This window comes from Balaenoptera ricei, chromosome 18, assembly GCF_028023285.1.
Source record: "Balaenoptera ricei isolate mBalRic1 chromosome 18, mBalRic1.hap2, whole genome shotgun sequence".
In the NCBI taxonomy this organism is placed as follows: domain Eukaryota; kingdom Metazoa; phylum Chordata; class Mammalia; order Artiodactyla; family Balaenopteridae; genus Balaenoptera; species Balaenoptera ricei.
This window is the reverse complement of record NC_082656.1, coordinates 83263236-83286175: the sequence shown is the minus strand read 5'-3', so window position 1 is coordinate 83286175 and position 22940 is coordinate 83263236. Positions and strand designations below refer to the sequence as shown.

Below are 22940 nucleotides of genomic sequence, written 5' to 3'. Positions count from 1 at the left end.
GAATTCTCAGGGTGTCCGTGCCGGGGACACACTTTGTCAACAATTGTCGATGCCCTGCACCCCTGGGACATTCCTGTCAGTAAAATTTGGGTACATGTATCTGAGCCCAGAAACACTGTATTTTACACAAAACCAGACAGCATTTTTGCAGTTTCCATGTTCAGATACTAGCACACAGGTTTCAAAGTCAAAGTCAGTGTTTAACGGAACCCGGACCCTCCAGGTCGCCAGGATCTCCGCCCGCGGCTGACCACGGGTGCCCGCGAGACGCTGCGTCCCTGTGTTCACATGTTGGCACCTTCCACGTGCCGGGCGGTGGGGAGTCAGCGTCACCAAGGACACTCCTGTCCGCAGACACACAGGAAAATGAGCTGTGACAGCCTTTGCAAGGGTGTCAAAATAAGCCAGTTACAAGTGGCTTATTGTAAAAAACACAATAGCTTCAAGATTTACATGGAAAAGCGGCGAGATGTTTCTAAGGACTTAAAATACTTATTGTGAAAAAATGAGAAATGAAATCTTTGCTTGGGGGGCCCGGCGGAGCCGGGAGTTACCTGCGGGTGACCGGTAAGGAGAGCCTCTGCAGTGGGGAAGCGGCCTTGTGGTTCTAACCGATCCCCCCAGCCCCGGCCGGCAGCTCGCCCAGCGGCCTCCAGGCCGGGCTCAGGACCGGGGGTCTCTGGATGCGGAGCCCCCAGCCTAGCAGCGCCATCCGCCCTGGAGGGCAAAGTTGTGTTGGAGTTTCATCTCTTGTCAGAGCAGGGGTGGGGGGAGAGAGGGTGGCGACTTTGCCCCTAACCCGGGTACTGGCCAGCGTCGGGAGGCATCTCTGGTCGTCACGACGCGGGGTGCTGCCCACACCCCGCAAGGCACAGGATGGACCACGGCAGGACGGCCAGCCCCGAATCCCAGTGCCGCCGAGGCTGCGAAAGCCCTGTGGACCCAGCGGATCTGTTCCTGCCCCTCCCACCTGGCTCCCAGGTGCGGCCCTCAAACGACAAGGACGTGATTTGGCCTTACTTTCCTCAGAGCGTAAAACAAATTCTTTATCTGCTGTTCAGTGAGGTTCACAGATGCGTCTGGAAATTGAAACTCAAAGGTGACATTTTTCTTTCTTCCACGTGCTTGATTTTTCTTCCTTGAAAGCTGCAGCCGCTGACATTTTGTGCCGTTTCTGTGCTGTCCCTCCTCCTGTCCTGTGCACGAGGGGCCTGGGGCAGCCTCCCCAGCCCCTAATGCGGTGGCCGCCCTCCAGGGAGACCCCCGCCACGGTCCTCCCAGACCTGCCTCTGCGGTGCTCCGGAGAGCAAGTCAGCATGTGCAACACGTGGTCCAGCTGTTGGATAAGCCACACAAAACGTGGACATTTCATACTAAACAGTGGACACGAGGATGGGCTGAGGTCAGGAATGTGGTCAAGTTTCAAAGTGCCTGTTCTGGTTTCAAACTAAACAAAGGCCCCTTTCCTCCAAGTCACCCGAGCTTCCGTTCCTGGATCTGCCGTCACGGCCCCGCAGCAGGTACGAGGCTCCTGGGTTTACAAACGCACAGTCACTGCCTTCACCTCCCGAAGATTATCCAACAGGGTGTCAGGCAAACACTTACATTCCTCCCAAACAAAGAAGAAGTCCACTACCTGGTACTTTTCCTCTGTGTTCTCTTTATTTGACTTCGTTAGATAATTTTTAAACTGGAGTTTTAAAGAATTCACTTTAGAGAAACAGTAACCTCGAGGTGTAACCATCGTCCTGCACGAGGACTTAGTATTTACAGCCCGTACTTTGCAGAAAGACATCTAAGAAATAATCTCCCAGAGCAGCTGAATCACAAATGTTTTCCAGCAAAACATTTCAGATTGTTTTCAGATTAAGGAAAATCTTTTCTGACAAAGCGTCCACGAATTTTCTGCCACCAGCGAATAAATCACACACCGTCTTATTGATTCCTTCACTTCGACCCCCAAAACATATTCTTCCAAATAGCCAGCACTAAATCAGAGGCTTTCACCAAAAGCTTGGTAAGTGCATTAAATAGCAGATGACCAGCAGGAAAACTATGAGTGTCCTGGGGCCACTGTAACAGAGTTCCACGGACTGAGCGGCTTAAACAACAGGGATCTGTTCTCTCAGAGTCTCCAGGCAGGAGTCCAAGGTCAAGGTGCCGGCAGACTGGCTCCTCCTGCGGCCACGAGGGAGGGTCTGTCCTGGGCTCTCTCCCAGCTCCTGCTGGTCCCTGACATCCTTGCCTGCTAGAAGCATCACCCTGATCCCTGCCTTCATCTTCACGTGGCTTCTCCCTTTGTGCGTCTCTTCTCCCTGGGTGTGTCTAAATTTCCCATTTTTATGAGGACACCAGTCACGTTGGATCAGGACCACCCCATTCTAGTAAGGCCTCATCTTACCTAGTTACATCTGCAACAACCCTTTTCCCAAATAAGGTCACATTTTGAGGTGCTGGGGGTCAGGACTCTGACACATGAACTTGGGGGGCACACGAGGCATCCCCTTGCTGAACTTAGACCTTGTGATGTGATCCTGTCATATCTCCCAAAGTGTTTATTTGTTGGGAAACACACACCCTAACACTAACATGTCCAGGGCCAGGAAACTGGTCCCACTTTCAAAAGGCCCATCAACACCTCGGAACTGAGAATTCGGGGAGCGGCCCAGGGCCCTCGGGAAGGTCGGCCTGTTCATAACAGGGGTGGTGTTTAGAAGTCTCTGGGGGGCCAGCGCTGGGGATGCCAGGGTAACCGGGTCCCAGCGGCGTGAGACGGTCCGTGTGTCTCAGCACCAGCCCCCGGGACCCCTCCCACACATGACATTCCTGCACCCAGAGGGTCACTGGTCGGGGACTGAGAACACACGTCCTGTTCACACCATCCTCAAAAATAAAGACAGGAGAAGAGGTCCTTCAACACCACACTTCAAACAGGCAAACATTCCTGCCTAATCGTTAACTGTTAATAACAACAGGGAGGAAGCCACTAACAAAGCCCGGGGGTCCCTCGGCCCTTGTGTACGGACCCCCTCCCTCCCCAGGCCACTCGCGTAGGCACGTCACCCACCCTTTACTGACCACACATCTGTCACGTCTGTGTGCTTCCTGAGACCCCTGACGCCCTCAGTGGTTTGTTTCATTTGCATGCACTGAGGTTCACGCTTTGGGCTGTAAAGGTCTCTGGGTGTTGACAGATACGTGATGTCCTGCATCTACCACCACAACCGTGCAGAATGGTTTCACTCGCCTTAAGATCCTCTCTGCTCATTTCCTCTCAGCCCTGAACAGAATCATCGGCCGGATGGACCGCAATTTGTTTATCCGTCACCTGCCAAAGGGCACCCCGGCTGCATCCAAGTCTTGGCTGCTCTGAGTAAAGTTGCCGTAAACATCCACGTGCAGGTTTGGTGTGGACATAAGTTTTCAGCTCGTCTGGGTAAATACACAGGAGAGCGGTCGCTGGATCACGTGGTAAGAATTTTGGAAGAAACTGTCCAGCGTCTTCAAAGCGGCCGCCGCATCCCGCACCCCTCACCTCACTCACCCCGACGGGCTCCGCTGGTTCTGAATCGCGCGGCAACGTCCAGCGGAAAGGATGTCAGGAAACGGGGCCCCTGAGCAAAGGGGGGCTCCACAGGACGAATCCGACAGGGCACAGACCCGCTGCCTGGGCCGGGGCAGGGCCTCCCCGTCCACCTTGCAGGCGCCGAGCAGGTGCCGGTGGCCCAGGCGGGCGGTGAGCGCAGGCCACCGGGGCCCGTCCCCGCAGATGCGTCCCCTGAGCGGTACGTGCGGCCGGGGGGCCAAGATGGACGCTGCCTGCTTCCTAGGCTCCTCGGGGGCCGGAGGGTTAACCTGGGACGAGCCTCGGATCAGCTCCCGCTCTTCCCTGCAGCGATTCCGCTAACCGCCCAGGAGCAGGCTTTTCCTGCTGCCCCGTGTCCCCCTCCCGACTCCCCCTGGAGTCAGTGCCCTCGGGGGGACGGGGAGGGCCGCCGCGACTCCGGAGCTCACTCCTCGGCTCGCGCGGGGCCTGGCCGCCGTCCGTGGCAAAGGTTAAGCCCACAGGGGGAAGCACAGCGAACCCGAAGGCGAACGGCCCACGGCCACGGCCAGCCCGGCCTCCGCTGGCACCTGAGTCCAGGGGCCGGGCGCGTCCTTCCAGGCGCTGGTGGCCCGGAGTCAGTCTCGCAAAGGCCAGTTAGCGTCTCTGACTCTGTGTCCCCGGCACCAACCTCAGACGGCGCCCAGGAGCCAGGAGCTGTCGGGGACACCCCCGGGGTGGGGTGTCACTCGGGGCAGCAGCCCTCCTCTTCCCGAGGGCGACTCTCGTGCATCCCCCTCGGGGCAGGGTCGTGAAGCTTCCAGGCTCATTCCAACACTGGCCCCATCCCTGTGCCACAGCCACCCCCGCGTGACCTGCGGCTCCTGGTCCCACACACACGCGAGCAACGGGCAGACTGGGCCGTCCCACGTGACTGCTGCTGCGGCTGAAAATGCACTCGGAGCAGAGTTGTCATGGCTTTTTTTTAAGGAGGAAAAATGCACCAGATTTATCTGAAAAAGCGAAAACCGTTCCTCTGCATTCAGGTCTAGTAACTGTGGGCCCGGCTGGACGGAAAGAAGCCCGCTCTCCGCCGGTCCCCAGGGATGTGATCCGGCAGAGAACCAGCCCGGACCGTGATGACCCACGGTCGTGGCCTCGAGTCGGGGGTCTCTGCCACGCAAGTCACGTTACAGGGGATTTTCCGCCCACAGGAGAAACTTCAGATGTGTACAGAAGCAGCGGCACAGGGTAAGGGCTGCGGGTGTCTGCGCCCGACCCGCCCTGCGCCTTCCTCATCCCAGGAAGGGGGCTGCACCGCCCCTGCCCCCGTGTGATCTAAGGAGACCAGACACACCATCTAAACACAAACACGAGACAGTCGACGGCTGCGTGGCCACGATGCGGTTAACAGTTCTCAGTTTAAATATCGTTTCTGTGTTCTGAGCCCACTGGGTTTGTTAGAATTGGGACCCGCACGATCCAGCTCACACACTGGATTGGCTGTTACTTCCCGGCGGCTCTTCGGACCTGCAGGTTCTCCTCCAATTCTTCCTTCTCTGCAACGTTTTCGTGGCTCACGTAAGGCTTCCCACAGACTGGGGTCTGCCAGTTACTCGCCTTCGGCGGCCTTCAGCGAGATCCCTGTTCCCAGTATTTCCTAGAAACTGTCATCAGGTCTAAGTGTCCTCAGATCTCAGCGCAGCTTTTTCTTTACCTACTTCACTGCGAGGGCACCTCTCCCCTCCCTGTCCCCCTGTGACCCTCCCGTCCTGCCCCGCCCCCCTGTGACCCTCCCGTCCTGTCTCCCAACACCCTGCTTCGTGGTGAGCACCCAGCAGGCGGTAATCGCCGCTTCCACCCACTTCATCTGTCAGAGCAGATGAGCAGCCCAAGGCGCAGCGGCCCTCAGCCGGGGGGAGGAGGGGAGGGGGGGGCTCTTCTTTCCCTCCACCCACTGAATTCTGTCCCCCCTCAAAAGCCCAGGCCAGCCAGGGCCCTGTCCCCCTGCCCCCAGGTGGGAGGCCGCTCCCCGGCTAACAGCTGTCTGTACTCAGGGCATCCATCAGATCCCCGCCTGTCCCGGCATCTGTCTGCAGACACCTGTCCGGAATCTGCAGCCAGGCTGCTGGGTCCTGTTAACCGCACCCCCGGGATCCAGCTCCGCCCAAGAGACACGTGTGCCCCTGAGTGTCCATAACTGACCACACACACGTGCAGGAGGCACCACCCACGCGCGGGCTGCACAGCTGCTTGCCGGGTCAAGTTTTCTTCCGTGTTTGTGCCAACACAAGAAAGAAAATGTACCTCCATCAGATGACCTCAGAACTGAGCCCTGAAGACCCAGATCCCTCTTCCCGATGCACAAATCCACGCTCTTCCCTCTGCAGGTGAGCGAGGCCACCTGCGTTTGTTGGCCACACCCCCCTTTCCCTTAAACGCCTAACTCTCCAGGTGTCGTGATCGCCTTCCCGCTTCTAACCTCAGAAAACATAAAAGGTCCCAGCTGCACAGGGGACAGGTCAAGAGAGGTGGCAAAACTCACGAGAGATGTCAGACACTAGGAGACACGGCGTTTCCTGAAGAGGCATCAAACTACTTGGTAGGACTGTTTATTTAAGAAGAGAAGGACAGTAAATGACTAAAGATGCATAATTCAGCCAAGCCTTGATATCTGAAGGAGGAGAAATTATACAGAGAAATCATACCAGTTGTTGGGTCCTTCAAAGCATGGAGAAATGGAATATTGCATCTCGAACACATTTCACGGTCTACTTAATTCAATAAATAAAAAATTGCATTTCAGAGTTGCAGATGGTGCCAATGAAATGAATGAATGCTGTTTCATTACTCTCTGTTTTCAGGGAGTAACTGAAAAAGTTGCCTGGCTAAATGTCCAGATCAGATTTTAAAGCAGCTAAAACAAGACCACAAATACAGTCCACAGGGAAAACAAACATATGATAAGAATTACCGTTAAGAACTTGTAATTTATATGCTTTCTATGTTTTCAAAGCATTTTCTTCCAAAGCAAAACCATGGTTCCAAACACTTTTGGTATGAAAATGGCATTTTATTTTATTTTACTTATTTCTGGCCGTGCTGCGCGGCTTGTGGGATCGAGTTCCCTATCCAGGGATGGAACCCGGGCCCTCGGCAGTGAGAGTGCAGCATCCTAACCACTGGACCACCAGGGAATTCCCTGAAAATGGCATTTTAATATAAAAATTGCAAACCCTTACCTGGTGGTCATCCATTAGAATATACAATTGGGAAAATGAGTAAAGACTAAAACTCCTCTTGTAGGATTTCATATATTTTAGATGAATCTGAATCAATCAAATCATCTCTACGCACATGGAGAGAGAATAAACGAGTGAACAGCACAGAGACGGTGAGTCCACGACGACAAGGGGCAGCCCAGAGACCCCAGAGGCGGTTCCAGGGGCTGCGGGGCAGGGAACTGACGGAGAAGCCGGAGGGTGGAGCAAGCAGTCAGCAAGGTCTGCAGGCGGAGACGCCGCGGAGGCAGCTAGAGGTGGGGCTCAGGGCGACCGGGCGTCCCGATGTGGATGGTTCCCACAGCCACAGGACTGCGAGGGCACTGAGGGGCTGGGTGCAGACGGCGGGCAGGCTCTCGGGCGGGAGACACTACAGCACCTCTGAACTGATGTGGGTCCAGAGAGAATGAAGACCCAGAGACGCAGGGAGGACAAGGGGGAGCTGGAGCGACGTTGGAGGGAGGAAGAGGGCACCAAGGCTCAAGCGGGGCTCAGGCGGGGCTCAGGTGGGGCTCAGGTGGGGCACAGGTGGGGCAGAGGTGGGGCTCAGGTGAGGTTCAGGTGGGACACAGAGGGGGCACAGGGGGGCACAGGTGAGGTTCAGGTGGGACACAGGTGTGGTCAGGTGGGGCACAGGTGGGGCAGAGGTGGGGCTCAGGTGGGACACAGGTGGGGCAGAGGTGGGACACAGGTGAGGTTCAGGTGGGACACAGGTGGGACACAGGTAGGGCACAGGTGTGGTAAGGTGGGGCTCAGGTGGAGGGACAGGTCCAGGCAGCGACAGCCAGGAAGGCAGGCGTGTGGTGCAGGTGGAAGGGTGGCACCGGTGGGAAGGCGCTCCCGCGAGGGATTCAGTCCCGTGTGGGGTGGGCTCAGCGTCGCCCGCAGGAGAGGGTGAGGGTGGGGACGGGCACCGGGCTGGGGAGAGAGCGGGCCTGGACAGTCCGTGCAGACAGAGCAGCCTCCCGAGGGCTTCGGGCTCACCGAGGCTCACGGCTGAGAAGTGAGAATCAAACGATCCGCCTGCTGGTACACTCGGTTCAGCTCTGTTGAGACCCGGTTGGCACACAACGCCCATCCTCACTCACCCAAGTACGAGCGGGACTAGGCGGACGGATGGAGACACCAGGTTCTGGTTCTGCCCAGTTGGTGCCAGGAAACGAGGGGTGTGGGAATGGAGGTGCCCGCCGAGCGGCGGGGAGTTGGGGGGCAGGAAAGATCAATAGATTCATTCCATTAATGCCCCGAGACTGAATGAAAAATAAATGAATCAGGAAGGAGCTCAAAAGATTCTTAAAGGAGAAATAAAGCACGAGAAATAGAGACAGAAGCAGAAACGGATGGCCAGTAAAATTAATTAAACACGCTTAAATACAATGGTCTCGCATAGTCCCCTCCTTCGCGGTGGGCTGCACAAAGCAGCCTGGTTCCAAAAGCACGGACCGCAAAGGGGTGGGGGGGACCTGCGCCATGGGGACCGGCGCCATGGGGGACCTGCGCCATGGGGACCTGCGCCATGGGGGACCTGCGCCATGGGGACCTGCGCCATGGGGACCTGCGCCATGGGGGGACCTGCGCCATGGGGACCTGCGCCATGGGGGACCTGCGCCATGGGGAGCCTGTGCCATGGGGGACCTGCGCCATGGGGAGCCTGTGCCATGGGGACCTGCGCCATGGGGAGCCTGCGCCATGGGGGGCCTGTGCCATGGGGGACCTGCGCCATGGGGGGCCTGTGCCATGGGGACCTGCGCCATGGGGACCTGCGCCATGGGGGAGGAGGCCTGGCCCCTTCCCAAGCTGTGCCCACGGTGTGACCCAATGGAGGGGGTTGGGAGGTGGGAGCATGGCGGGGGGGTGCTGCCTAGCCCCGCTTTCCGGGGCTCTGTTCATACCCAGCTTCTCCCCCAGGAAAATTCTCCCACCAGACCTCCCTTCAAAGCTGCTCTGTGCCCTCCTGCCCTCGGGAAAAGCTGGGTGTATCCCAAAGGGACCACGCCGTGGGGACAGTTCCTGTGGAAACAGCACCCGCGTGGGCGTACACTCCCGGGAACAGGGTCAGCGTGGGATGGGAGGTGGGTCCTGGGGCCGACAGGGTCCAGGCTCATGTCCTGCTTTGGGAAACGAGTATCTCAGAGACAGTAAGCTTTCCTGATGCGGCAAAACAGAGGAAACAAAAAACTGCGAATGCATGATAAAAATACACTGAGGCACCTGTCGTAGGTCTTTCATCAAAACTACACACACTTTGTGCTCACAGAATTGCTGTCACAGTGCATTGTTTTATAATCGGCTGCATCACTTCCTAGAGCATAAGACATGGGGCAGCTATCACCGGACAACTAAATGATTTCGCCCCCCCCCAATCCTGTGATTTTGTTTCTCCCAAAATATCCATCATCATAAATAATGACTCTGGTGAACATCTTTGTTTATGAATCTTCATGACAAGTTTTAATTAATTCCTTAGTTTAAATTCTAGAAGTGGAGATTGCTGATTGAAAACAAAATGCTTGAAGATTTTTATCCACACCATCAACCTGATTTCCAGGTCTGCTGTAAGGACAGGCATTCTTACCAGCAGTGGATGTAAAATTTTTGTCCATAACGATAGAGACAAAGGAGATCCCGTGGGAAATCGACACTTCTCGTTCCCGTTTATTCACAGGACGGTGTTTCTCGTGCTGCTGTGTCATCCCTAAAGCTCTAGTTTCTGTCAAGACGTTTGTCCCACTGATCCTGCCTCGTAGGAGAGCCACGTGTAGAAAGGCCATATCTTTGCAGCAATTTTTTTTCTCGTTCTTCGCGGTTAATCTTCATGGTGATTTGTGATGCAGAGCCCAGAGACAAGAGCAGCGCTCGCTCTGCGGGGTCATGGGGTCATGGGGTCATGGGGTTGCAGGCGCAGCCCCGGGGGAGGAGGATAGGTGGGACGCCGGGAGCACCGCTTCCTGGAACAGGTCAGGTGTTTGCCAGTCCTGGATAGGCAGGCAGGATTCTAAGCAAGCACAGGGCAAGGCCAGGGGAGGAAGAATTTCTGGGCAGTGGGACCTGGTCAAAGGGCGCAAAGGCTGGCCCCTCAGTCACCCTCCTGGCTAGGAGAGATGCAGCCTGTACCCGCTGGCCACACTCAGAGGAGGGTGCGGCCACTGGTCACCCTGGTCATACGGCACGTGTTATAAAGCACACAGTCAAACAGAAAACCCGCTAAGTTTCTGCTGAAACGTTAACAAACTCGCCGCGGCTACTGGGCGGGCTGCGCTGGCTGCCAGAGGTGGGTCCTGGGGTTCCGGGTCTGGGCTGAGGGCTCCCCAGGCATCCTCAGGCCTGTGAACAACCTCCTCCAGCAGCTCAGCCGTCACTCCTGGTTCTAGGTGACGTGGCCTGTCCGTGCTAAGTAAAGATGGGACACACCAAGTAAACTCCCTGAGAAGAGCATGCAGGAGACGCTGGGGGACAGAGGACTCCCCTGGAGTCCCCGAAGCTTTGCAAAGTGGCCGGGGGCGGTGATCAGCTCGGGGCCGCTGGGGGCCCTTCTACCCTGAGACCTCCCCCCATCCCCTGGCTGCCTCACCCGGCCCTGGCCCCCCCGCAGCTGCCCTAAGAAGATGATCCGCTCCCAGCGTCAACCTGCAACACACCAGCTCGTCTCCCAATATTTGTAAATTCATGAATGGTGCTGTGTTCTCTAAAACACAGTTCCTAAAACAAAAAGGAACTCCTTCTAGCTTCCTGGCTAATATAAAAAGTCCAAATAAAGACCAAGGGATCAGGAAAGGTTAAAAATGAGAAGTTAATCATTTACGGTAACACCAGGAGCTCCGTTTCCACAAACAGCGTGTTTGTCTTTTGAGAACGTCCCCCTCGAGACGCACACAACCACAAGGAACAGACGGACCGGGCCGGGTGTTCTTGGCTCGGTCGGGAGGCTCGGCAACACCACAAGGCTCCCAGGAAAGTACGGGCGGTCCCGAGAGAGAGGAGGAGCTTCGGGAGACAAGAGCCAGGAAACCTCGAGCGCGACGGCCGCCCAATTCTGCACAGCTCGACCCCCGAGAGGGCCGCGATCGTGGAAAGTCACTCGTTCTCCTTAAACTGCAACCACCACCCAGGCCCGAAACACTGGGGACAGACAAGAAGCCAATTCCTCTCCAAGCATCACTTTCCTGTGGTCATTTTCCCCTTTTCTGAAATGCATTTTCAGCCCAAGCGAATTGTTTCTGCAAACCCCGCTCCCCAGAAATGTGAATGGCCCAGGGCCCCTCCCTGAGTCTCCCCCGACCCCCTCCTCAGGAGCCCCCTCCCCAGAATCCTGAAGGATCTCACACCGTAGATGCACTAAGGTGTTGGGTTCAGCTACCAGCAATTACCGATATTCTAAGGTTTTTGACCCAAACAACAGCAACTTCACAATTCAACGAATATTGTAGGTGGCGTTTTGGCATCACTAAAGACACTATTAACCGATCAGGACAGACAGAACTTTCTAAACAGGAAACGTGCACGGCGATGGTGGTGGTCCTGCCCCTTCGCCTCTGCTGTGACACGGAAACTGCTACGCGTTCTCAGCTCCCCTTCCTGCTCCCAAACCCAGGCTGTACGAGGACAGCAGGCATTCGGAAACATCACCCGCCGGCTCCGAGGCACGGGCGGCAGCAGGAGCGCGCAGGGACCTGGCGTGTGGACACGAAGGCCTTGTGGGGAGGACGGGGAGGAGGGAGGGGGAAGGCCCCCTGGCCACATCGAGCTCACCGGTGTTCACGCAGCCCGGCCCAGCCCCCCTGACCTTCTCCAAGACCAGAGTCTGCTGATGCGGAGTCTGCAAGTGGGACCAGACAGATCAGCCCTTCACCTCACCGTCACCCAGCTCGACAGGAGGAAACCAGCTTCCCTTCTGGTTTCAAAACCAGCGAACGCTTTCACGACCAGCAATCCCACTTCTGGGGATGTGCCCAAAGAACGGGAAGCAGGGCCTTGGGCAGACAGCCGTGTACCTTGTTCGCAGCAATGCTATTCACAGCGGCCAAAAGATGGACGCCACCCAAGTGTCTCAGCAGACAATGGATAAACAGCGTGGACCATCCCCACGAGGGAACAGGACTCAGCTCTGAGGAGTGAAGCACCGACACCGACTGTGTGATGCAACACAGACGGGCCTCCAGGGCATGTGTGTTGTCCTGGAATAGGGACACCTTATTCCATCTGTGCTGGCTGGAATAAGCCACAAGAAGACAGACGCTGTCTGACTCCACGGACACGAGGTCTTTGAAGGAGTCAGATTCACGGGGACAGAAAGTGGACAGTGGGGCCCACGCTGCGGGAGGGGACAGAGCTTCAGTTTGGGAAGATGAGAGAGTTCAGAGATGGACAGCGGTGATGGTTGCACAACAATGTGAATGTACTTCATGCCCCTGAACCGCACACTTAAAAAGAGTTGAAATGGCCAGTTTTATGTTATGTACATTTTACCACAATAAAAATCTAACGTACTGATTTCAAAAACTTAAGTTCTGACACATGCAGACTTCATACCCCATACGCCCGCAGCAGGACGGAGCCCAGGACACAGCCGTGAGCCAGCCTCAGCGGGTCGACTGCCAGGAGGCCAAACGGGCAAACGTGCAGAGGTGACGTGTCACCCGCACGAGGGCAGGGGTGGCCCCTGGACCCAGCCCGGCCCACCCCCCTGCCGGCAGGCGACCCGGGAGGCCAAGGCGCGCTCTTCCCCCAGATCTAAAACACGTCGGTCCCCCCGGGAGGACCAGAGGCGCGATGAGGACCCAGAGGTGTACGGCGGCCCTACCTGCGGGCGTGGGCGTCCCCCCCGGCTGGTCTCGAACGAGCCTGATGACGTCAGACACATCGACCCGAGGGTCACCTTCTTCCTCGTTGGCCTCACTGGGCCCTGGCGCAGGAGGACCATCATCACCTCCAGTCTCCTTGCACAGGATGAACCTCCAACAGTCAAACATGAGTCTGCAGAGCGAAAAACAGGTTTTAAAAGGAAACGCAGCTCACGCAGCCAAAGACGTCAGCCGTGTTTCTTTGAACAAAACCCAAATCACCAGATACAGCCTGCAGCAGTGTTTATTCTGAAATGGAGGCAGGTTATTTAGAATTCAAGTCATTCTTCTCCAGTGAATTTCTACCGTGTCAACGTTCAGTTAAAGAAGCGGCCTTCTTTTATAACGCCGAAATGGAATAACGCGTGGCACAAGCAAAAATATTATTTACTTCTGCTGCTTAAGAAAAAGAAAAACCTAGATTTTCCCCTTGACATTTGGGCTCTTGTTTCAAGGATAAAAAAGCCCCTGGTTCTCCTGGTTTCAATGTCACAGTCGAATCCACTGAACTGGCAAACTTTCAGAGCCGCTGCCACCTGCGCTGGAAACACCTCCAACCCTCCAGGTAGAGAATGCCATCCGAGTGCCAGGACAAACATTCGAGTCTTACTCCTGCAGTGAAAATTTGGTTAAGAAACTCAGATCAAGTCTTTGGGAGGCAATCTTGGATTGAAAGAGACAGCTAGTGACTATATTTCAAACAGAAGCCGGGTGACATCACCTGCTGGGTAGATGCTCTCCGCCAGTAGGTAATCACAGACGACTCCTTTCTGTACTCGGTTTTTTGGCATATTTATGGCTCATTGGCTTACTACCTGGCTGCGCCCCTTCCTTAAGAATAAAGATGTAAATAATTCAACTTGGATAAATTCGGCTTGGGATCCCATGGCAGCTGCTCAGCTGCTTTCTCCACTCAGGCGGCCTGTCCTGCTTCCAGCCGCACCCCACGGGCAAACCCTCACTAGCCCATGGAGGAGGCCACCTGGACACACGGGAAAGGCCGCCCAGCTACTCTGGATGACCCTCCTGTTCCCATATCTCCCCCTTCGTGCCCTTCCCTGAAGCCCCTCCCCCAAGGTCCTCCCTGGCCACCTGGCCGCGCGATGCCAGTCCACGCCCAGCACCGTTCACAAGCCCACCACTGCCAGCGGCCCCGGGGAGGGGTTCCAATGGGCCGCCTACATGAGAACCACGGCTCGGAGCCTCGACCATCATTCCAGGGGGGAAGGGGCTGCCACGGGGAGGGGGACACACAGTTCAGGTCCCAAACCCTCTGGGGCTCCACCAACCCCACACTAACAAGGACAGGTGGCGTTTCCTCCCATCCCCTCCTCTTCCCGCCAAAACCTACAACCCCACTGGGCTCCCACAGCCTCAAAGGCACGTCCCTTTGTCTTTATCAACACTGCCTTCGGTCAGTACCTTGTCTGTTTTATCCGTTACCCACACGAGTCTTTGTGTCACTTTTCCAGGCATGTCTTCAGATCCCTGCAACGTTTTATTGAACCCGTTTGCGTGACCCTATGATGAGGGACCTTCCTGGTGACAAGAGACAAGGGAGCCACATCCCACACCGTCTCCTCCGGCAGGACCTCAGCCCTCGGCCCTGGTCCTCGGGTCCTGCTGCATCTTTCCAAGAAACCCAGGCCAGGCAGGCGCTTGGGAGGGCACAGACACCGAGCACAGTCAGACCCGGGGCTACAGACTTCTGGTGGCTTCGGTCTAGTTTTGACATTTAAAAATAGGAAGAGAAATTTCCCTAGCTAAAAACAAAACAAAACCCCAAACCCTCTTTTGTCCTCTTTTCTTCTAAATTCTACTCAGAGAATTTCCGACACGAGCAGGCCGATCGTGATCTCAAACCTCCAGAAGGAATAGAAAAGGCCGGTGTGTTTGCTTCACATTTGTCCCCAGTGGCCATGATGTGCCCCCCCCACTCCAGGACAGCCCTTCCACCAACCCAAGAAGGCGCTGTTGTTAAGTATCAGCGGCCGCTCAGGCTCAAGACACAAGTGCAAGATCCAAGGTTTGCTTTTAACGAGTTTGTTCTGAGAAACAGAAGAAACGTGCCCTTCGCCTGACCCGGCTAGAGGACGGGTGAGCATCCCGCTTCCACAGGACACGGTCCAGGGCTGCCCCCCTCCCTGCGGTCAGCCTCCGGCCCCGAGGCTGCTGGTGCCAGGGGCCCAGGGAGGGCGGGGCTTCTGCCTTCCACCGGGATTTTACTTCTCCAGCTGCGTGGACAGGAGCATCCCAGCATCGTTTCAGCAGAGGTGCTGAAACGTCCCTCCAGAGACAGGCCAGGAGACAGGGCGGTTTCTCCAGCTCTGCGCTTCCCACAGTCCAAGGGCGCAGAGGACAAACCCAGACATTAGGCCCACATGGGTTGTTGTTACCCTCTGTTCACTGTAAAAATCTCCAGGCTGGCGTAACCACAGAGCACCAAACCCTGTCGGTGCCTTTCGATGCCGTTTCCCACCGAAAAAGCCCTGACAAGCAGCTAGGACAGAGATGACGGGGGCCCACGTCTGCTCTTGGCCTCCGAGCTCCAGGTGTCCTGCACAGAGACGAGAACTCGGTCACCCGGCGGCTAGACACGGCCAAGCACCGTGCGACGCCCACCCCAGGAGCTTCCCCGGCTTGCCACCTGCTCAGCCAGCACTCCCTGCACACCTGCTTCGTCCCCCTGGGTGCTGAGGGCGCGGACACAGGGCAGCCCCAACCCAGGGAGCTCGCAGCCTGGAAGAGCGGTTTGTTCATGGACCACAGCCATGGGGCAGCGGGGCTCCGTGGCGCTCACACCCGCCGCGGCGTCTAGGGCACCAGGGAGGGAGGTAGGGGCTGTCCAACTCGGTGCCTGGGACGGGCAACCCTCAAGGGAGGTGAAGTCTCCATCTCCACCCCGCCCCGCCCTCCCTGCCCCTCAGGCCCATTTTGTGGGACAAGAGCAGGGCCTTCCCCGCGGGAGTCAGGCCCGCTGTGCTCTTTCTCCAGCCCTGAACTCGGAATGAGACCCAGACAAGTGAGGAGGAAGGAGTCTGAGAAGATGTCAAGTCCTTCTAGCTGTACTCTCTTTGGCGTCCACACCATTACCTTCCTATTTGAGTTGTTCAGATTTTTGTCTTTGTTTCAACTCGGTAATTTGAATAAAGTTCTTCACTTTCTCAACAGATTGGACGGAATGCCCCAACGGTGACTTACATCCACACTTCACCTGACACGTCCCAAAGGTTACCCATCCTGGCGCAGGCGCTGCAGACGGACCCGGGACGGCTCCTTGCTCACCTCTGTGGAGCTGCGGAGGGACTGGTCCTTTGGGCGCCAAAGAGGTGCTGGGAGGTTCTGCGGAGGGCCGGGTTTCCTGGGGATCCTGGAGCTGACCGGGGCTGCCCTGATGCTTGGTGAGGCGCTTCAGGAGGGGCCCCTGACCACAAAGTGAAGGGTCCGGCTCCAGATGTCCTCGAGTTTCTCGGTAGACACAGAGTGTCCACAATCCCATCGTGGGCTGGAAGTCCCCAGCCTTCTACTTGGGGAGGCCCAGAGGACACAAGACGCAGCCGTCCCCAAGGCGAGGGTACTACGGGCCGGCTCCGCCAGCACGAAGACCCCACACGCGGCTGGCAGTGCAGCCGGCCACCCACCCTACGCCGACTGCACGGCCCGTGGTGCCTTCTCCGGACGCGGGGCCCAGCCAACTGCATCCTCCAAGGGACGAGTGGACCGAGCATCGCTCGGGCGGCTCCAGACGCAGCCCTGTACGCCCTCGGCCGGGTTCAGGGCGCGCGCGCTCAGCCCAGCGTCTCTCGTCTGTCAGGTAAGAGCTTCAGCCAGGCCCTCCTGGGCTCAGATGAGGGTGGAATGAGTGAACCTGAGAACAAGAGGCTGAGCTTCACGTAGAACAGAACGTCACCTTCCTGTCAGCGTTACTGTTACACTTCTAACTTCTTCCCCCAGAGCCTCTTAAAATAGCACCAAATCAACCAAGCTGGTGGCCAGATGCTGCGAATCCGAATCTGTAACATTCCAGGCCAGTTTATTTCCATCACACAAGTACTCCAGTAACCTTCCTTTCAACTTCAGGTTTTTCGCTGTTTTACAAAAGGTACTTAAATGCCTATCGGCAGAAAGCTCTTCTTTCCAGGTGACTGTAATTTCACTTCTAGTCACCAGGATTCTGCTTCCCAGATAAATGTCCAGTTTTCACAACGGAGCCCCAGACTCAGAAAGAGGGTCTCATGGAAAGCTGACCTTGGACCACTGATTACAGTTACCGCTGACCTGAGGACCTGAGTTCAATAGAAGCCCAGCAATGACGGCGGGGTGGGGGGGGGGGGGAGTGAAGACACTCAAATTCAGGAGAAAGACGGGATTTCAAGCTGCATTTCAAGCACAGAAGTCCTCTTGTCGCCGAGCTCCGCAAATCCGATCACCTTGACAAGTTAGACTGCCGCCCTCCTCCTGTTCCGAGGGTCTCTTGTACGAAGACGGCGCCTCCACCACTCTGGAAAGGGTCTGCCTGAAGCTGTAGCCAGGAGGGTTGTAACCAGGCTTCCGGTGCGTGCGTAGGGCCCTCGGCCCGCTCGTCACAGCCTTTCGCACAACAGTCCTGGCCACCAGGGGAGGCGTCACACGGGGCGGGGCTGAGGCCACAGAGGCCTGGGTGTTCCCACCACAGCTGCACTGGCGCCTGCCCAGACTGTGGGGCCAGGACCTGGGAGGGTGCCCCTGGCCCAGGGGGCGGGGGTCCTAAAATAGAGCTGAAAACTCTCTCTTCCTATCCCTCCCGGACTGACTCACCCCAGAGAGGCCCGCCTGGCCGCCCCCACAGGACCGCAGGGCAGGACTCCCTCCGTCCCCCGGGGTGGTGGTCTCTCCTGCTGCAGTGGGTCCCAGGAGGCTGGAGCAGAGCTCAGAACGCAGGTCCCCAAACCAGCTTTGGGCCGGTCATTTCACCGATGATTTGCATATTAGAAGACCCTGCAGCGCAAGGGCTCCTTCCCCAGGGCCCCCGCCCCTCACCTACCTGCCCAGCGGGGTCCCCTGCCGGCCTGGGGCCCGCGGCAGACACTCCAGCACCAGCAGCCCCTGGGGGACGCACTTCTACTTCTGTGGCTGGCTCTGCCCCTCCCAGCGGTCACACATCCTGGGGCCTCCCACGGCCACCCCACACATCCTGCCCGTGCCTCAGGGCCACCTTAACCCCTTCCGCGTGCAGGGCTCGCAGGCGGTTCATAGGGGCAGGGCGAGCCACGTGGCCCCGGATGGGGGCGCTTTCAGTGAAGTCAAGAGGCTGCACCTGCTCCACAAAAAAGTCTCCTTTTTAGGAGAGTCTCCAGCTCCCGCCCAGCTCCTATTTAAGTGTCTAGCGCTACAGAAAGGCAACAAAGTGCGGTTTTTAAAAACTGGCAGCAATAGTCTCTGGAGTTGAAAGAGCAAACGGCATTATTTTTAAACTGCAGAGCCTACTCTTCTGCGGCCCGGCTGAAAAGCAAAACAGCCAGACTGGGGCCACGCCACTCCCGCTGCCCGGCCAGGAAGGGCAGAGTCAGGGGGGCACCCACGCCCCAGCCGCCCCTATCACACCTGTCCCGGCACCTGCTGGGGGTCTGCAGAGCCTGGAGGACGGCTCCTCCGCGGAGGGAACCCTGCAGGAGAAGGCCTGGGAGTGGCACCCGCCGGGCTGTGCGGGACCCCGGCCCCGGCAGTGGGGAGGGGCGTCTGTGCGCGTGGAGCCCGCGCTCCGGGCGGGCCGGCATCCCCAGGGCTCTCAGGGGTCGCACGCTGGGCGGGGGCGGGGGCGGGGGCGGGGGGCGAGCGGAGCCTCCGGGAGCTGACCGAGCGCCCTCCCTCCCTCCCTCCCCCGGCCCCCCTCCCCCCTTCTCCAGCCCCACACACCTGCCCGGCCGTGGGCCCGTCCTCCCCGCGTCCGCGGCCTCCACCCGCAGGTGCCCGCGCTGACGCCGCTCCCCCTCGGCCTGGGGGAGGGGAGGGGAGGGGAGGGAGGGCAGGAGGGCGGTGGGGTGGAGGGCTGGTCTGGCGGCGGCAGGAGAGTGGCGGGGGGCAGGGGAAGGAGGAGGGAGGAGGGTCTGGAGTAAAGGGAGCGCTGGGGGAGGGGACAGCGCCGAGGGAGCGGAGCCGAGTGGGCGGGGCCGGGGGACGCGGGGAGGGGAGGAGCCTCCGAGCCCCGCCCCGCCCCTCCCCCCGCGTGTCCGCACGCTCCCCCCACGCGCCCCAGTCGGCCTGCGTGGGGCAGGTGCCGCTGCGCGTGGGTCGAGATGGGCGTCGCCCGCGAGCTGCTCGGGCCGGGCTCCGGGTGTGCGGATCCCAGGGCAGGAAGTGGTTCGTGGATGAGCCGCCCCGCGGAGGGCCGGCCGCGGGGGTCCCCGACCCTGCGGCAGCGTTTGCAAGGAAAAGGAAGGCGCCCGCCTTTTCACCCTTGGGTCTTCCAGAGTTCAGGGCACACACAAGTTCCCGAGGAGAACTCGGAAAATTGAGGTGCACAGAAGGGCTGAAGCATCCCAAATGTTGACCTGGGTATAAACTTTATTTTAGTTGGGGCTTTAACACGTCTGCATTTAGTGGGTCACGGTGGGAAATGTGAGTAAAACAAGCGCGGGCCTCTGCCACGAAGGTGGCCAACATGAACCCCAAAGGCTCTAGGGCGCCCCCGGGGAGGCGGGGCGGGGCCTCTGAAGGACCTTCCCCTCAAAGTGCGGTTCCCGCGGCCACGCACCGTCGCCTTGCAAGTCCGCGTGCACTGCACCGGCGTCCCGGAGCCCAGGCGGAGGCTGGGGCGCCGGGCCGGGCGGGCGGGCAGGCGCTCCCCCCGCGGGACGGGTGCGGCGGAGGGCAGGGCTCCTGGGTAGACAGGACACCAGCTCCTTCACGGGCGCGGCGGCGGCTGCTGCAGAAGGAGGGTGGCCTGAGGGGACAGGACGGTAAAGGCAGGGAACTCCCCCAGCTGGATGGCTTCCTCCGCAGAAGGGGGGTGGAGGGGTCCACTGGAAACGCCCCCAGGAACCTGCCAGGGTTGGAGACAGGTGCCTCTTCTCAAAGGGCCTCGAGACCAGTCAGAGGTGCCAGCGTGGGGTCCTGAACGGTTAAGACCGCGTCCCTCTTTCCCATGACACACCGAGGACTTGGGTCACGGGGATGCCCTCCCAGCGGCTGTTTGAGTATCACTTACCGGAGCCGTGAAAGTCCAAAGAGAGGCAGCCCGGCGGCGAGCACGCCCGGGAGGGGTTCTCTACGAGACGCGCAGACAGACAGCACCGCTGGTGCGGAAACGAGGGGAAGCAGTCGCTGACCCGCTCGACCCCGGTCAGGGCATCTGCAGGCTCAGATCCCACGGCCGGGCAGCACGGACCCCGGCCTGAAGCCCACCTGCCCAAGGCGGGCGTCCCGCGAAGGGTCCTGGGTCCCCATCTCAGTCACCCGCACCCGGAAACAGGCCAGCGAGCCTAGAGCCCCTTTCCTTCCCCGTGAAGGCTTTCTGCCTCGGGATGTGGTGAGCGACATGGGGAGGACACAGGACACGGGGCACAAAGCCCCAAGACCCCTGTGCTCTTAGAAATGGTCAGGGCTCATTAAAGTCGCCGTAACTCAGGGGGAGCGAATCCCCAGAACAAAAGCCCGGCGGGCGCCCTGCTGGCGGCGGCCTTTGGGGCCTAGTGAGCCCTTTGTGCCGACTCTCCCGGCTTTCAAGGCCCCGAGGCCCCGGGGAAGCACAAGGAAATTAGCATCACAAATGGGGTTGTAGAAAGAGCCCCGAGGAGCTGAGTTATAAGGGACAGTTCGCCCGAGGAGCCTCCGCTCCGGCACAGGGTCAGCCCCACGGGTGCCCAGAGCAGGGCCTGCGGCGCTTGCAGGGCCGTGGCCCCGTGGGCTCCCCAGAGGCGGGGCTCGCGGCCTGGAGACCGAGCAGCCTCGGGCCCGCGGGCGCCCGGCAGGTGTGGGGGGGCGTCCTGGGACGGCGTCCCCGCTTGGTCACGGTGCTGAAGGCCGTTCGGGGAGGTTGGAACTTTGCCGCTTGAGATTAAATCCTTTGTGGAAAGCGTTGCTCCCACAAAGAAGTCTGTATTAAAGGAAGTAATAGCACCCGAGCAGGGAGAACCGCCCCGCTCTCCGTAAGCCTGGGGTCCCCTGGGACACGCGGGAGGCCAGGTACGGGACCTGGTCCTCTGGAGTCCTGAGGGGCCCTGAGGGGCCATCCCTTTGGGGGGCTGGGGGGCTGCCTACCCCATCCCGAGGGCGTCAGAGACCCAACCTGCTGGGGAGGACCAACGGGGCCCCCAGTCGTCAGCATCCTGGCCCCGACCCTCCCTCCCCCGCTCCTCCTGAGCTGCGGCACCTCCGGCCCAGTGCCCGGGTTCTGCTGCGGGGCCGGGCGGGGCGGGCAGGGCCCTGAGCCTCCCGTGCCCGGGAGTTATTCAGGCAGCGACAAGGCCCCAGGCCCCATGCTGGCTGCTGCGCTGGACCAGTCAGTCGGGCCGTGAACACCGGCCCCGTGTGGGCCCCCCGCCCTCTGCTGCTCCCTCCCCACGCGCATCCCAAGGGTACAGCCTCCGTGGTCGCCCCGAGTGCCCTGCCGCGGATCCCCCAAACAGACTGATGGGTTGAATTGTGTCTCCCCAGAAAGGTATGTTGAGATCCTAACCCCTGGCACTTTAGAATGTGACCTTATTTGGAAATAAGGTCTTTACAGACACAACTAATGTAAAATAAGGTCATCAGCATGGGCCCCTACCCAATGTGACGGACGTCCTTATAAAGATGGGACGTTGGGACACAGACAGGCACAGGGGAACGCCCGCCTGATGGAAGCAGGGACAGGGTCTCCAGGAGCCCCAGGAGCGGACCCCCCCTCCCAGCCCCGAGGGAGCCAGCCTGACCTCAGACTTCTGCTTTGGGGACTGAGGGACAGTCAGTTCCTGTGTTTGAGCCGTGGGCCACCACAGCCCCAGGGAACAGGAGACACAGATTTTCTTCCAAGTGGCTTTACTGTGCTGCCTGGTAATTCTTTCACACTGTCCTGTCCACATGGAATGACCTCCTCTTAATTGTTGTAAGACGACCTACAAGTGCTACAATAATAGCCAGTCTTCAGGTTTCATACATTCAGTGTCTGTCAGTGGTCTGTGTTTTTAGCCTTCATGTCCCTAACAACAAATATATTTTCTGCTCAACTAGTTTATAAGGATTTGGGAACTGTGATCATTCATAAACAAGACAAAGTCTTGGCTAATTAAAGCACCATGTTTATTTTGATACTTAGCTTATATTTTGAGACTCTACAGTAGGTCTTTTTAAAATTCTAAAGGTACTGAAACTGAGTCTCAGAGGAAATTTTATTCTTATTTTACAACCCTCTCTCTCTCTTTGGATCAAGTAAAAACCAAGTTAATAAGAGCATTGATGAATGAACGTTTTCAAATTATGATGTTGTGTAACTATTTTTTGAAATTATTTTATTTTATTTATTTACTTTTGGCTGCGCTGGGTCTTCGTTGCTGCATGCGGGCTTTCTCTAGTTGCGGCGAGTGGGGGCTACTCTTCGTTGCGGTGCGTGGGCTTCAGTAGTTGTGGCACACGGGCTTAGCTGCTCCACGGTATGTGGGATCTTCCCGGATCAGGGCTCGAACCCGTGTCCCCTGCATTGGCAGGCGGATTCTTAACCACTACGCCACCAGGGAAGTCCCTGTATAACTAATTTTAAAGGATAATACATACTCTTAATAAGTAATACATCTAGTAATCCATATTTCTCATTAAAGTTTTAACAAATAAATTGGGGCAGGGTCTGTCATAAGGCCCCTCAGGTACCAGGCACAGCCCTTCTCATGGCTTCTGGGGTGTTATGAGTTCTCATACCTTGCTGATGGGAGCACACAACACGACGTAACGAAGAGACGGGGGCCTTGAAGAATGTGAAGAACGTGCTGTGTGGGGCATTAAGTGTAAATTTCTCTGGGTATCAAGCGCTGACTCAAGATCGCCTTTAGACATGACACCTGTCCACTAGTTGTGGGGTTTGATGTCTTGAGTAAGAAATTCTTCATCTGATTAAAGATGCTGCATCTCTCGATTTCTGCTGGGCCTCCGTCAGGATTGATTACGACTAATGTACCTCGATGAGGAATTAGAAAGTTGCTAATTAAATGCTCCTGAATTATTCGAATGGCCTGAATAATAAAAATGTACAAAGGGGTTAGCGTTTTCCCTGGGGAAGTTAATACGATGATACAGTTTTAGTGGTATCCCCTTAGTGCAAGAAAG

General features: G+C 57.8%; 1 protein-coding gene across 6 annotated transcripts in view; it reads right to left on the bottom strand.

Moving 5' to 3' along the window:
- Nucleotides 1-18842, bottom strand: part of MCF2L (MCF.2 cell line derived transforming sequence like) — a 130783-nt gene extending 111941 nt beyond the window's left edge. For all 6 annotated transcript variants that reach the window (XM_059903456.1, XM_059903458.1, XM_059903460.1 and 3 more), the window contains exons 1-2: nt 18561-18842; nt 12626-12798 (exon numbers count right to left, since the gene is read on the bottom strand). In XM_059903456.1, the coding sequence (XP_059759439.1) occupies nt 12626-12794 (169 nt within the window). In that variant the 5' untranslated portion in view covers nt 12795-12798; nt 18561-18842. The remainder of the gene's footprint in view (nt 1-12625; nt 12799-18560) is intronic.
- Nucleotides 18843-22940: the final 4098 nt, after the last annotated feature.